This window comes from Microtus pennsylvanicus, chromosome 2 (genome assembly GCF_037038515.1).
Source record: "Microtus pennsylvanicus isolate mMicPen1 chromosome 2, mMicPen1.hap1, whole genome shotgun sequence".
NCBI classification, from domain to species: Eukaryota; Metazoa; Chordata; class Mammalia; order Rodentia; family Cricetidae; genus Microtus; species Microtus pennsylvanicus.
The window spans coordinates 121576841-121592233 of NC_134580.1; the positions used below are offsets into that span (position 1 = coordinate 121576841).

The 15393-nt window shown below is 40.9% G+C and overlaps 1 protein-coding gene across 1 annotated transcript; it reads left to right on the forward strand.

The window, feature by feature from the left end:
- Positions 1-221: 221 nt before the first annotated feature.
- On the forward strand, positions 222-13120 carry Polr3f (RNA polymerase III subunit F). The gene is made up of 9 exons (XM_075962361.1): positions 222-349; positions 1046-1163; positions 2956-3023; positions 3970-4037; positions 4881-4993; positions 6628-6771; positions 6974-7081; positions 8428-8619; positions 9797-13120. Exons 1-9 carry the CDS (start codon positions 288-290, stop codon positions 9872-9874), a joined length of 951 nt encoding a protein of 316 aa, XP_075818476.1. The 5' UTR covers positions 222-287; the 3' UTR covers positions 9875-13120.
- Positions 13121-15393: the final 2273 nt, after the last annotated feature.

Sequence of the window (15393 nt, forward strand, 5' to 3'; positions counted from 1 at the left end):
GCTGGAAGGGCCTGAGAGAGTGCACCCCTATTTAGCGTACGGGGGCCCGAGCCTTTAATCGGACAGGCACTGAAATTTGGGAATAACAGAAAAAGAGCCTGTGGCGACACCGCTAAGCAGAACGGAGCAGGCAAACCTCGGACGCCCCAAGCCGACCCGACGAAGAAGGCCCGGCGCGACCGGACGAAAAAGGCCCCTCGCCCGCCCGGCGCGTGCCTCCTCCCGTACTCGGGGCTCTCAGCGCGCTTCCCGGGGCGATTTTTCCTCTAGTCTGGAAAACCGCCCTTATGGCTGAGGTGAAGGTGAAGGTGCAACCGCCGGACGCGGATCCGGTGGAAATAGAAAACAGGTAATGCAGTGCAGCCGGACCCTTTCTCTCGCAGTCCCAGGGAGTGGCCGGAGCAGGCTGCGTGAGCACGCGGGAGCGGGATTCTACTCCTCCCTCTCCCCTCCCCCGACTAGGGAGAGCAGAAGAGCAGCGTGACAGCTTGGAACTTTATGTAACTGGCTTCGCCAGGATTCTGTTATAGTAGTGAGGACACTCCTGGAACCTAGACGTTGGCCTGAATGCCTGAAAAGAGACCTACGTTTGCCCCTTGGGCATGTTCGAATTCATGTTCGATTTCAAGATTGCTCGGTGGCCAAGGGAAATTACATAGGAGAACGTTCGGGCTAAATCAGGGTTCAGTTTATGATCACAAAACATCATTGAGTCAAGTAGATTCAGCGAGTGCCTTAAAGCTAATACTCCTCATAGCGCACAAGTAGTTTTAGGTTATAACATAGGTAAAAGACAGCAACTTTCTCACCAGTTGTGGGTAATGAGTTTATTACTACTAAGGCGATATCCGAAATTGTTTGGAAGGGATAATTTTGCAGACAGACTCCAGTTACGGCAAATCACCATATCCTAGCCCCATCTCTGTATTCCACATGTGCCCCTTGATAGCATGGAGTTTCAGCTTTAATATCTATCTATACTGCATTTCCTTCTTTCGTCCTTTGAAAAAAAGCTAACATAAATCATTAATACCTTTATTCCTAGAATTATAGAATTGTGCCACCAATTCCCTCATGGAATCACAGATCAAGTAATTCAAAATGAAATGCCTCACATAGAGGCCCAACAGCGGGCAGTGGCCATCAACAGACTGTTGTCTATGGTAAGGTGAATTCAACGAATTTGTGTAATTTGTTGGCTATTATGGTTTTCATTGGTGCCTGTCACATAATTGTGATGGTTAACTTTATGTGCCAATTGGCAGGGACGTGAGATTCTTAGCTAACTGGCTATAGGTTGTTTCTGGGATGTTTGGGACTGTGGAAGTATTTGAATCGCTGAACTGAGTAGAAGGTGAGTGGGCACCGTCCAATCTAGCGTCAGCCTAAGCAGAACAAATAGAAGGAGGACAGAGGAATTTACTCCAGACCTGCTTTGACTTCCAGTACCAGTCTTCTATCTTTAGCACTCTGTTCTTAGGCCGTCAGAGTCCATCCACAGCCCTTGACTGTCCATCTCTAACACTAGTGCATCACTTCTGGACCGCTGAATCTGTGCAACTGGCCTTGTTGAGTCTCCAGCTCGCAGGAGGTAGATTACAACCGTTCCTGCTCACCGTAATCACATGAACTAATAATAGCACGATAAGCTTCTTTTTCGTGAACCAGTACGCTAATTGTCAAGCCAAAAACTGTGACTTGATTCCAAACTAGGGAAAAGGTTAGGCTGTCTGAATGGAAAGACAAAAGAAGGAGAACATAATTATTTGCCATTTGGCAAGGTGAAGAAACTACGTGCAATTCTGTTATAACTAATTATATTAGCTTAATTGACACAAGGCACACATGGATGTAATCTGTTCTCACCTTCTTTTGCTTTCTGCTGCTAGCGCTTAGCCATTCCCTATAAAATATTTCCACTATGATTTTTCTGTGAGTTATCACATAGCCTATTCACTGGGTATCACAGTGTCACTCTGAGCTTTTCAAGAGCAGGAAGAAGTACTGAGACAGGGCAGTGGAATTTTCAGTGAAGCCCAAGAACCTGGAGCCCTCATGCTTCTCCTCCAGCTTTTGAAAAACACTCCACCAAGTACTGCCCCATGCTTGAAATCTCTTCCCGAGGGGCTCTCTGTTTTATTAGTGGTTCGTTAAGAGCCCTGCTATGACCTGTTTGCTTTTTAAAACTTCCAGCCTTGTCTTCTGTCTGGCTCTAGACGGTGAGATTTTAGGGATGGGTGAACCTTTTGTTAAGCTTTAGTCTTCACTTTTTGGGATGAGAATTTGGCAGACTTTCCCTGTGAACTGGTAAATAAAATATCCTTTGTGATTCATCTGGTTTCTCTCACCACTGTATCGCTTGCCATTTTAACAAGCGGCAGCCGTGAGTCATGAACGGTGATATGTAAATGTGGGCGTGGCTTTTTTCTGATGGAATTTTATTAGTTAAAAAAAACAAAAACAAAAAGTGAAAGTGACTAGAATAGGCTAAATAAGTGACAGAAGGGAACTTCTGAGTTGAGTTTTGTGATCCCACTTTGCCATTTGGTGAATTGGGGAAGGAGGTAGGGTGTTGCAGTTTGTCCAGTGTGTAAACATTTTTTACAGTCTAACGCACAGTAGGGCTCCCTCTTGGCTGTAGTTTCCTATAACTGCTGCAAGCCCAGTGATACACACATCTGGATTCTCTTAATGCTAGACCCAGGAGCTTCTAAAACATGGTAGAATACACTTTAATCTTACTTTGTTTCATGATATAAAATACCAACACTGAAGACCTTTTGTTCATTGGTTCGTCTTTTTGTCCCTTCTCCTATCACAGAATTAATATTGTACATTTGAGTAAATAGTTTCGTCTGTATAATAAACACATTTAAAACTATGTTGACACTTAGCATTGGAATTGATGTATCTCCAAAGTAATTGATGACAATTTTCTATTTTAAAACACTTTAGGGTCAGTTGGATCTTTTAAGGAGTAATACAGGCCTTTTATATAGAATAAAGGATTCTCAGAATGCTGGGTAAGTAAGCACCTGGTTCTTAATTTTAAGAAAATTTTGATTATTGTAAAAGTAATGTATGTATTAGAAAAAAAGCTAACATAGTAGTAACAGGTATTATGGCACAAACCCACACCTCAGCACTTGGGAAGTAGGGCTGAAAGTTTAGTGCCATCCTTAGCTACACAGATTAATGATATTAGTGCATGTGAGTATTGTATGTCTGTCTGTCTATGCATAACGTAGCTAAGTGTGGTGCTGCACACCTATAATCCTGACACTTGGGGGACAGAGCCAGAAGGATCATGAGATGGAAGACAGTTCAGGCTATACATCAAAAGACCCTGCCTCAAAATTGGAAAACAAAACAAACGGATGGAAACTCATACCATCCCTCCTTTCTGTCCTGTGTTCCGTTTCCCAGAGTAACTGTTCCTGGTAATTTCTCTTAGATACACTGAAATATTCATAGGTGATTATATACTTGTATATTATTTTCTTTTTTGTCTAACTTTTTAAAGAATTTTTTATTATTTATTTTAACTTTTATTTTATGTGCCTTGGTGTGAAGGTGTCAGATCCCCTAAAACTTGATTTACAGTTATGAGCTGCCATGTGGGTGCTGGGACTTGAACCTGGGTCCTCTCGAAGAGCAGTCAGTGCTCTTAACCACCAAGCCAACTCTCCAGCCCCTATTCTTTTCTTTTTTTAAAAAAAACAAAACTGGGTCATGCTATCATGCTATACTGTTTTGTAACTTGGTTTTTGGTTTTTTGGGTTTTTTTTTCCACTTACTGTACTTTGGATATCTTTTCGTTTGGTACACACAACTGTCTCATTCTTTTTGAGGTAAGCCCTTTTTCAAAAAGTCAGTGTGATAGCCTGTCTGCCAATTAACTTAGTTATGCAGATGATAGCACAGCCCACATTTTTTTTTCCTTTTTTAATTCTGCTTTATTCCCTGCAGTAAAATGAAGGGGTCCGATAACCAAGAAAAACTAGTCTACCAAATCATAGAGGATGCAGGGAATAAAGGTGAGCACATGAGGGATGACTAGACCTAAAGCATCTTCCTTATTCTGTCTATTTTTAAAGAGAGGATCCCACTGTGTAGAGCAGGCTTTCTATTATCTTCTTTCCTCATCTTTCTGAGTGGTGGGACTGCAGGCATGCCCTGTTACATGGAGCTAAGCACATGTTTTGTATATATTCTCTTTCTGTATGTACAGGTTTCTTTCTTTGATAGAAAACTCATGACTTCCCACAATGGGTACTTAATGAGAGTAAGAACCACAGCCTTATTTTTTTGTCTTACAAATGGAATTTGTTTAAATAATAAAAGTACGTGCATTGAAACTTCCAAACTAATGTCTTGTTTTGTTTTGTTTTTTGGTTAGTTGAAGATGGCAGATGACCCTAACCTAAATTTAAGTTGTTTCACTTTTACAGTGATATTCTCAGAAAATTGCAGTTAGGTAAAAAATTGGATGAGAGATTGGATTTAAGTTAATTCAATAGCATTCATGCTTTTTCCATTACAGATATGTTCTTATTATATATTTTTAGATATGCCCCACTAGGTGATGAGGCACCCTTTATCCAAATACTCTGGAGGCAGAGGCAGGTGGATCTCAGAGTTCATGGTCGCCTTGATCTGTGCAGCAAGTTCCAGGCCAGCCAGGGCTGCATGGTGAAGCCCTGTCAAAAACCAAAAAACACACTGACGTGCCAAGCAGTTTCCAATTAGAATATAAACATACACCTAGTTACTGGCTCTTGTACTTTTGTTTCTTTATCTAATTTTTTTTTTTTTTTTACAAAACTGTTAAAAAGTTTTATGCTAAAGGATGTGCTGTCAGCTTTCCTACTTTCTTACAGGAATATGGAGCAGAGATATTCGATATAAAAGTAATTTGCCATTAACGGAAATCAATAAAATTCTCAAGAATCTGGAAAGTAAAAAACTTATCAAAGCTGTGAAGTCTGTAGCAGTGAGTAGTTGGCTTTCTGGGTTTCCTCCATATATTCACTTAAGTAAGCTGTTCCAGCTGGGTTTTCATCCTTTGTTCTTTAATTCATGTGGGATTTAACTCTTGTTGTACTGACTCGAAGCTGCAGCCTACTGCACTGTCTAGCCTCTGCCAAACTTTTTACACAACTTGTACTGTATTCTGCAGTAAGAAAGTCTGGAGCCTTGAGTATGCTTCCTAATTTTCGTGTTGTGTGAGATAACTCAGTTATCCTAGCACATTATCTTACTCAGCAAGTGTCTATTGGTTAGGCTGTGGCAGATACACATAAGTAACAAAGTCAGCAGAGAAAGAGCTCTGTCCTGTGTCTCCATACCATGTTTGTGGTTTGTTTTTCCTTTCCTTTCCTTTCCTTTCCTTTCCTTTCCTTTCCTTTCCTTTCCTTTCCTTTCCTCTCCTCTCCTCTCCTCTCCTCTCCTCTCCTTTTTTTTTCCTTTCTTTTTCTCTTCCCTTCCCTTCCCTTCCCTCTCCTCCCTTCCCTTCCCTCTCCTCCCCTCCCTTCCCCTCCCCTCCGCGCTCCTCGTCTCTCTATCTGGAATATTCAGCAATAAAAAAATGACCTATCATGAAGACATGGAGTGACCTTAATGCCTATTGCTTGGTGTAAGAAGGCAAGCTGACAAGGTAGCACACTAGGTGTTGCCAACCCGGTGACATTGTGGGAAAGTAGAATGTTAAGACAGTAAAAAGACAAATATTTGCCAGTCTTGGGAGTAGGGTCCTAGGCAGAATTGAGTAGATACAGCACAGAAAATGTTTGGTGGCAGTTAAACTATTCTATATAACAAGATGGTATCTATAGACACAGCACAGAGTAATCTTAATTGTACTGTTTTATTTTATTTTGAAAGAGAAGCCTAGTAATATAACCAGGGCTGGTCTTGAATGAAGAAATGCAGGATCTTTTCTGCCTTAGCCACCTGAGTGCTGGGATTTACATGTGTATGCCATCATGCCCAGCTATCTGTATCATTTTATAACTTTTTAAAAGCTGCTTAGAAATGAGGAGGATGCCAGAGTGGGATGTGGAATGTATAACTAGAAACCAGGGGTATGACTGAGCAGTTACAAACATGGTTGCTCCTCCAAAGGAAGAGCATGGTGACTCAGCCATCTGCAACTCCATTCTAGGGAACTCTGACACCCTCTTCTTGCCTTTGTGGGTAACAGGCATAAACATACACAAATACCCACACACATTAAGTAAATGATTTTTTTTAATTTAAAAAATAAACAAATGTGACAGAATTTTAGAAATCACACCGCTAGGGGTTGAAGGACTAGGACTAACCTAAGTACTTGTAGAAATGAATCTTTTCCTTCCTGTGAGACTCTTGATCCTACTTATTATACATAAAGAACCATGGGCAGTGCCGGCTTCAGTATAGTTCTGACTTGAGTTAGAGGCACTATCCAATTCTGCCCCCAATGTGGCCCTCACTTTGAGATGACTCTTGAGAGAACTCCCAAGTTCGATAACTGCTATCTTTGCAGTAATTTTGTACACCTAAAAGTGTTCTAACTTATAAACGCAGTTTTCAGGTTTAGTTTCTGAAAAACATTATAAACAAATGATGGTGTATATTCTTTCCTAGGCCTCCAAAAAGAAGGTTTATATGCTCTATAACCTACAGCCAGATCGATCTGTGACTGGCGGAGCATGGTACAGTGACCAGGATTTTGAATCTGAATTTGTTGAGGTGCTTAACCAGCAGTGTTTCAAATTCCTACAAACCAAGGTGAGGTCGTTAAGGAAACACTATGAGCCTTTAGAAAGCCTGAAAGATTTACTTCTGTATTTCATATTCTCTAAGATTGAAAATGCTAACATTAGAAGTTTTGACTAAACAGTATGTGCTGCTGTTGGTGTGGCACATACGTGTGAACTTCAGAAAGCACTAACATGCATTCTTGCTTGAGTCTCTTGTTCTACCCTTCTAGGCGGAAACCGCAAGAGAAAGTAAACAGAATCCAGTGATTCAGAGAAACAGCTCGTTTGCTTCATCCCATGAAGTGTGGAAGTACATCTGTGAATTGGGCATCAGTAAGGTCAGAATTACTTTCTACACTGTCTTCCTCCCCAGCTGTATTACAGTGTGTTTGACCCAGCCCCCCTTTCATGTACACATTCTGCTGAACCCACTTTGAAAAAGCACTGTCCTAAAGTAGACAGAGGCTCTTCTGGTGGGCTGATTGTGGCTGAACTATCTTGAGCACAGTCCTAGCTGTGCCGTTCACCACCCAAAGTCAAATTGTTCTGATAGAGCTTGTCACATTAGTGTCACTTACTGATACTCTCTTAGTGAAATGTAAGTGGTATCATCAGCACCCTTTGTAGACCTTTACATAAAGACACTGATGCCAGGTGCTGGTGGGTGGCACAAGCCTTTAATCCTAGCACTCAGGAGGCAGAGGCAAGTGGGTCTCTGAGTTCAAGGCCAGCTTGGTCTACAGAGCTAGTTCTAGGACAACCAGAGCTACACAGAAAAACCTTGTCTCGAAAAACAAAACAAAAAAAAAGACACTGATGTTTTTCATGATCAGCAAAGAAGCCAAAGTGGCATTTGGACAAATAATTTTTACTTCCTGGTTTCTAGATTTTTTTCACTGATAAAAGATTAGGAACTAGAATTATTTCATGGCTCAAGTGTCTCTCTGCTTAAAGACATTTTAAGAATCTCCATCAAGGGGCTGGAGAGATGGCTCAGCGGTTAAGAGCATTGCCTGCTCTTCCAAAGGTCCTGAGTTCAATTCCCGGCAACCACATGGTGGCTCACAACCATCTGTAATGAGGTCTGGCCTGCAGGCATACACACAGACAGAACACTGTATACATAATAAGTAAATAAATAAATATTTAAAAAAAAAAAAAGAATCTCCATCAATCAGGAGGCAGAGGTAAGTGGACCTCTGAGTTCCAGGAGCAAGTTCTAGAACAACCAGGGCTACACAGAGAAACTAATCTCGTGGGGAAAAAAATCTCCATCAAATTCTTGGGGCGGGGATTTCTTCTTTGTGGGTTTTGGTTTTGAGTGATACTAGGGTGAGCCCAGGGCTCATGCTAAGCACATGCCTTGCCCCTGAGCTATAATGCCAGTCTTTTTCGTGGTTTTGTTTTATCATGGTGTCCCAACTTTTCCTCCCTTCCCATCAAATTCTTGCAAAAAAAAAGAAAAATCCTACCTCGTAAGACATGTTTTTTGTTGTTTTTTTAAGACGTGTGAGGATATTAGTATGAGGTTCAGCATGAAGTTAAGAGCTGTCCTGAGTACTTCTGTGCTTGGGCTAATGTAGAATGTTGCCTACTCCCTTTGTGCCTTCCATTACTCTTGCCCAGAACATGGCTTCTCCATGTTCCCTTGTCCTTTCTGCATGCTAACATATCCCCTTTCTAGGTGGAGTTGTCCATGGAGGACATCGAGACCATCCTGAACACACTCATTTATGATGGGAAAGTGGAGATGACTATCATTGCTGCAAAGGAAGGCACTGTTGGCAGTGTAGACGGACAAATGAAACTGTACAGGGCAGTCAACCCAATCCTCCCACCTACAGGCTTAGTCCGGGCACCCTGTGGACTCTGCCCCGTAAGTAAAAGCTGCTTCACTCTGTACTTTCATCACCACCATATGCAAATGCCACATAAAGAAACAACAGGCACACCAGCTTTCCCACCAGCAAGTGTCACGTGAGCCATTCACACTGCCACAGACTCTTGATGGACACATTGTTAATGGACAGGTCTTATATTATTTCTTGGAACATTGAGGGTAGGGACATGCCCTTCTGTTCTTGACCCTGAAATGGATACATTGGGACTAACCATTTCTCCTTTGTAGGGAGGGAAATAATGAAGGTTGTTCAGAAGCTACCATGAGCGAAAGTTATTCTAATCCTCCTGTGTCCTTGGAGCTAGTGGCATCATCTCCCCTAAAGAGAGGGAACTTAGGGCTAAGTATAGCTCAGTGGCAGGGCCTATGCTCAGTGTACACAGGGCCTCTCACCAGGTTTCCCCTGGTGTCCTCCCCTCGGAGGAAAAAGAAACTCAGACTTAAGCAGAAAATGTTACTTCAAATAATGTGCTTTAGCAGTCATTCCTAGCTGGTTTACCAACACTGGGATGGACATTCTGAGGTTAAAGAGAGCAAAAACACTCCCAGTTCCCTTGGCATTTTGGGATATTCTTGGGCTGCTACTCTGCCATATTCATTATGCTAACCCTTGACCTTACCCGTAAGATCATTGTGACCCAGTTTCAACTCCTAGACAAAAGCCAACATCCTGGAAATTCTACTTAGCACCCTTCAAAGATAGTTAAACATGAAATAACCTTCAATTTAGTAGAAATTAAGTTGTCCCTAAGTATAGGACTCATTTCCTTTTACCCAGTGGGCAGGTGAGTGAGGTCACCTGTACACTGTGTTAATAGGGCCTCCATGCCAGACAGGATAGTGTACACCTTTAATCCCAGCAGTTGGGAGGCGGAGGTAGGCAGAGTTCTGAGTTTCAGGCCTGCATGTTCTACATAGTGAGTTGCAGGACCCTGTCTCAGAAAAACAAACAAACAAACAAAGCAAACTAAAGATGAAAGGCTCATAGTTAACAGTGATTACAAAGCAGGCACTTTACAGTGTGCTCTTAAAGTCCCAATACCTTTCAAAGAGTGTTTCCTTTTCCTTCTGTTAATACTGCTTTAAATCAATGAGGCTTTGGTATTTTAAAACTTCAATTTGAATATGAATTTTTTATATGTTTCTTTTAAAGGTTTTTGATGACTGCCATGAAGGTGGTGAGATTTCACCATCTAATTGTATTTATATGACAGAGTGGCTCGAATTTTAATAGAGAGCTGTGAATCTTACTTACTTTGGCAAATGAATTACTTGGAGAGCAAATAATTCATGATGGAACATCCAGTTTCTTTGAAAGCATACTTCACAATGATGGATACTGACTTGCTGCTATGAAAATGTATTTATTTATGAAGACAGAACACAAAACAAATGAAATTTAATAAAGTTTAATAGGGAAGTCTCTTCTGCAGTAAAAAAATACCTTGAAGTTCTGGAAGACCAAGGAAAAGGGAGCTACCAAATACTGTAATAACAGCTAGAGTGTGAAGATACACGCTTAAAGTTACTTCTTAAGGTCTTCATTGAAACTCATCGTATCAGGTTTATTACCACAGTTTCTGTTTGTTTTTCCTGGGTTTCACTGAGAAATTACAAGTGGTGCAGCAGGGAGCTGCTGATGGGAGTGTGTGCAGACATGGGGTCTGAAGGTAGAGTGGACATCCCTTTCCACACTGTCGGGTTCTCCTCACCTCCATGCCCTTTCACCCCCACATGCTGTTGTCTGGGACATATCTTCAGCTCAGTGATACTCCATCCTAAAGGGGATAATCTCACAAGTCCTTCATTGTTAAGGCTGTAAATTTCTCTGTATGGCTTAATTTTTGTTGTAGTAGGGAGGTGTGGGCCGCATCCCGCCACCCAGCTAGCTTAACCCCCTGAAATAACCACACGGAAATTGTATTAATTAAATTACTGCCTGGCCCATTAGCTCTAGACTCTTATTGGCTAACTCTCACATCTTGATTAACCCATTTCTATTAAATCTATATATCACCACGTGACTGTAGCTAACCGGGAAAGATTCAGCATGTCTGACCTGGCAGCTGGCTCCATGGTGGCTCTCTGACTCTGCCTTCTTCCTCCCAGAATTTAGTTCTCTTTTCCCCAACTACCTAAGTTTCTGTCCTATCAAAAGGCCAAGGCAGTCTCTTTATTTAACCAATGAAAGCAACACAAATATGGAAGGACCTCCTACACAAAATTTTACTATTTGCTGAAATTTTTTCCAGATTCTTACTTTACGTCTATAGTATGATCCTCTCTGCCACCAGCATCAAATTCAAATTTTGTAATCTAATCCCTGTGTGGAATGTGATAAGTAGGACCTATGGAAGGTGAGAGATGGTGAATGTAGAGTCCTCATGAGTGGAATCAGGGCCTGTACAGAAGAGACCCAAAGTGTTCTGTGGGCCTCTGTTAGGCAAGAATACAGGGAGAAGAAAGAGGAAGCAGGCCCTTGTTAGATCATATATCTGCCAGCACACTGGACTCCCCTGCTTTTTGAATCATGATAATTAAATATATTTTCTTGATAAACCATCAGCCTATAGCAGCAATTCTCAGGTTGAACAACCTTTTCAAGGAGTCTGAGACCTTCAGAAAACAGATATTTACATTACAATTCATAACAGTATGAAATTACAGTTATGCAATAGCAACAAAAATAACTATGGTTGTGGGTCACCACAACATGAGTGACTGCATTAAAGGTTGCATTAGGAAAGTTGAGAACCACTATCTGTACTGTTCTGTCAAAGCAGACAGAAGAGACAGTAGCTGATCATTCAACTTGTAACTAAAACTAGCTGTGTATGGTGGTGCACTCCTTTCATACTAGCACTTGGGAGGCAGAGGTAGGCAGGTCTCGGTTAGTTCAAGACCAGCCTGGACCACATAGTGAATTTCAGGGCAGCCAAGGCTATAGAGAAAGAGACCCGGACTCAAAAATAAATAAATACAGATCATTGCCCTTCAGTGTAAGGGGTAGGAACCTATCTTACAGTGTTTTAGACTGGTCTCTTTTTTTCCTTAGTTGTTTTCTAAAAACCATGGTGTGATGTGTCTAAGCAGAAAACCATCACTATATAGTTCGTTAGCCCCAGCTGCTGGGCACTGGAAAACACTGAGTTAGTTGCCATGCTGTTGTGCAGAAGATAGCCATATATCCTTAAGGATCTCAGTAGTTGATGTTTACTTTGTTTCTTCTTCTTCTTCTTCTTCTTTTTTTTTTTTTTGAGACAAGGTTTTTCTGTGTGGCTCTGGCTGCCCTGGAACTTTGCAGATCAGGCTAGCCTTGAACTCAGATCCACCTGTCTCTGCCTCCTCCACTATGCCCAGCTTACTTTGTGTCTTCAAAGTTTCTTTATGCAAGCCAAAAGCATGGGCCAACTGAAAGGGCTCACAGCCCACTCTTCTTTGAAGCTGAGCTCTACCATTTGGTAGTATTCTAAGTGTACAGCATCATTGGAGTTACCTTGAGATAAATGGGACCAATAAAATCCAACTTGCTAGATCATTTTATCAATGAATTCTGTGTCCAGCTCTATAGAATAAGCATTTAATGACACCAGCTCTTAAGTGTTAGATTATATATTAAATGCAGGTTCCTCTTCTACCTCTAATGGGGCTGACATGGTAAAAAAGTGTTCACTCTTCCTGGATCTGCCTGGCTTATCCAATAAGCACTAGTTTTATTTTCCTAGAAAACTAGATATGTAGGAGACTTACAAAAGGGAGAAAGGATTTTTTTAAAAAAAATGTTTAATATGCTCTCTATTTTGTCTTTTTTGTTTTGTTGGAGAAGAATCTCTCTCTAGCCCACACTACCCTGGAGTTCACTTTATGGTCTAGGCTGGCCTTGAACTCATGGTGGTCCTAATTTAGCCTCCAAGTGCTGGGATTACAGGCATTTAGCAGCCTTACATGGCTTTGTATTGTCCTGATGATTAGATACTGTTTTAAATTTGCAGTCAGTGGCTAGAAGTGTTCCTTGCCTCACCAGAATAAAGAGATACTTTAAAAGTTTTTCCTCATAGCATATTTTTACTGAATATTTTTTGCTTGTAGCATATTTACTCTTGAGTATTAACTGAGAGAAATAGATAAGTTTAAAAAAACATAGCAACTGTACTATAAATAAAATGAATTTGCCTACAGAAATAAGCTAAAATCAGAAGAAATTGTGGGCATCTAAAATCATGATGCCACAAAGTCAAACTGCAGATGAAGTCGTCTTTCCCACCTGAGAACACATATTCTAAGTCTGTTGAGGATTCTGTTTTAAAGTGATCCTACAGGGGGCTGGAGAGATGGCTCAGTGGTTAAGAGCATTGCCTGCTCTTCCAAAGGTCTTGAGTTCAATTCCCGGCAACCACATGGTGGCTCACAACCATCTGTAAAGAGGTCTGGTGCCCTCTTCTGGCCTTCAGGCATACAGACAGAATATTGTATACATAATAAATAAATAAATATAAAGAAATTAAAAAAAATTAAAAATAAAGTGATCCTACTTTGCCAGTCATGGTGTACCAGCGACAGCCAGCAATACACAGAAAAACCCCGTCTCAAAAAACAAAACAAAATTTGACATCATAAGTCTATTTAATGGTTTTTGATGAATAGTTAATGTGGCTTCTCCTACAGAATTTCCAATTTGACAATAAATGTTTTATATAAGAGTTTTGATGGTGATCAATTAAGCAGAGTAATCAACAACTCAATTTGTGATAGGGCACTCGCCTGGTATGTGGAGGCCTCTGGCCTAACCATCATCAGCTCAACAGTGAAGGGAAGAAACGTGGTTCCAGATTTACTATATGGCAGGTGAAGGACAAATACAAAATATGTGCCCTGCAGCAGTGTGGTCCAGTAAGACAGGGTCTTGAACTCAGTCCTGCCTCTACCTCCCTCCTGCTGGGTTAGAAGTTTGTACTGTAACATCTGGTCAAGGAGCATTTTCTATTATGATGGAAACAGTTGATATTTGGTGTTTAATACAGTGACCCCGAGCCAGCTGGCTGGCCAGCACTTGAAACGAGCCTAAAGAACTAAGGTTTAGTTGGGCACTTGTGGCACACGCCTTTAACCCCAGCACTTGGGAGGCAGAGGCTGGCAGATCTCTGTGAGTTCAAGGCCAGCCTGGTCTACAGAGTGAGTTCTAGGAAAGGTTCCAAAGCTACAGAGAAATCCTGTCTCGAAAAACTGAAAAAAAAAAAAATAGTGCATCTCAACAAGAGCGCTCGCTTGTATGCTCTCCGTCAGGGGATTACTGAATCTCACACTGACATTTATCAGTCTATAATTAAGATTTTAAACAACTTATTTGAAAGTTAGGAAAAAACATTAATTTAAAAACAATAGATATATCTAATTTAGTCAGCAGACATTTTAGCAGTGATTGGACCAAACCTATAATCCAAGTTTGAGTCTACTTGAATTTGAGATTAGTAATGATTTACTTGCTTTTGTTTTTAAATTCTTAAAAAATTATTAACTTATATAGATAACATTAGTTCACAATTTGTTTTCTGCCACAGAATAAAAATATATTCACTTGCCAGGCAGTGGTGGCACACACCTTTAATCCCAACATTTGGGAAGCCAGCCTGGTCTACAGAGTGAGTTCTAGAACATCCAGGGCTCTTAGACAGAGAAACTCTGTCTCAAAAAACACTTACAGTAGACCTATGTGATTGTCTCTCCTCCAAAGATACCTACTGTTAAAAGTTAAAGAGTCTCCTGACTTATATTACATTCAGAACCCCCACATCATCTCACAACAGCTTTGCACCCCATCTAGGGATAAAAGTGTGGAAACTCACATTTCTGCATCCATCACAGGTTCTGCATCACCAAATTTAAGTACACTGGAGATCTTTGGCATCACAATAGTCAGAAAATCCTGGGAAATAAAAGTTTTTATTTTTTTACATTATAAACAGTGAAAATGTCATGATGAAACCATCTTGTAATCCAATATATGTTAATATAAAGTACATTATTTTAAAAGGGGTTCTTTTTTTAATGAAAGTATAAGAAAAATCTTGGAATGCCTGAATGATCTCTAGAAGTTAAGAGGTTGAACTCTTCACAGAATTGAACTTGCATTGTAGAAACTTCTTTTGGAAGATAACTTAAAACTTAACAGTACAAATTGCTCCCTTACGTTCATTTTGGTTATCTTAGGCTTTTTCTTTTTTCTTTTTTTTTTCCTCTGTGTAGCCTGTCCTAGAACTTGCTCTGTAGACCATGCCTTGAACTCATAGAAATCCACCTGCCTCTGCCTCCCAAGTGCTGGGATTAAAGGTGTGCCCCGCCACTGCCTGTACTATAGAGAATCTAAAACGTTTATGACTAAATTCACAAATGGATAACTTGGTCTTTGTCTTGTAGCTTTTCCAAATTGTTCAATTACAGAGTTGCCAGCTGCCATACTTCATGTAGGGATTATATGCATATAGTCCCCAGCTTAGAAAAAAGACCAACACTTGTCACGTTCCTGTACTGCACTCCCAAAGCCCTGATCCTGCGAGTCTGCCTGAAGTTGGTATACAGGTGACAAGCTATGCAGATATCTGTCCCCTGCAGCTTCCTGGCTCAGGATCCTTATATGCTGGTCTCTCATCTTGTCAGAAGGACCTGGGATGGGGTCAGAGATCTGAGTGATGAAGACCCAAATTTGAGTTTGCTATCTTGAGCCAGCATGAAGCAGCAGCTAGAGTTTTTGGG

What these genes read in the sequence shown, in the direction of transcription:
- Polr3f (XM_075962361.1), top strand. Translation starts at nt 288, where the DNA reads ATGGCTGAGGTGAAGGTGAAGGTGCAACCGCCGGACGCGGATCCGGTG. An exon ending in AAGCTGTGAAGTCTGTAGCA is followed by an intron (nt 4,994 to 6,627) that starts GTGAGTAGTTGG and finishes ATTCTTTCCTAG; the next exon opens with GCCTCCAAAAAGAAGGTTTA. An exon ending in GTGAATTGGGCATCAGTAAG is followed by an intron (nt 7,082 to 8,427) that starts GTCAGAATTACT and finishes TCCCCTTTCTAG; the next exon opens with GTGGAGTTGTCCATGGAGGA.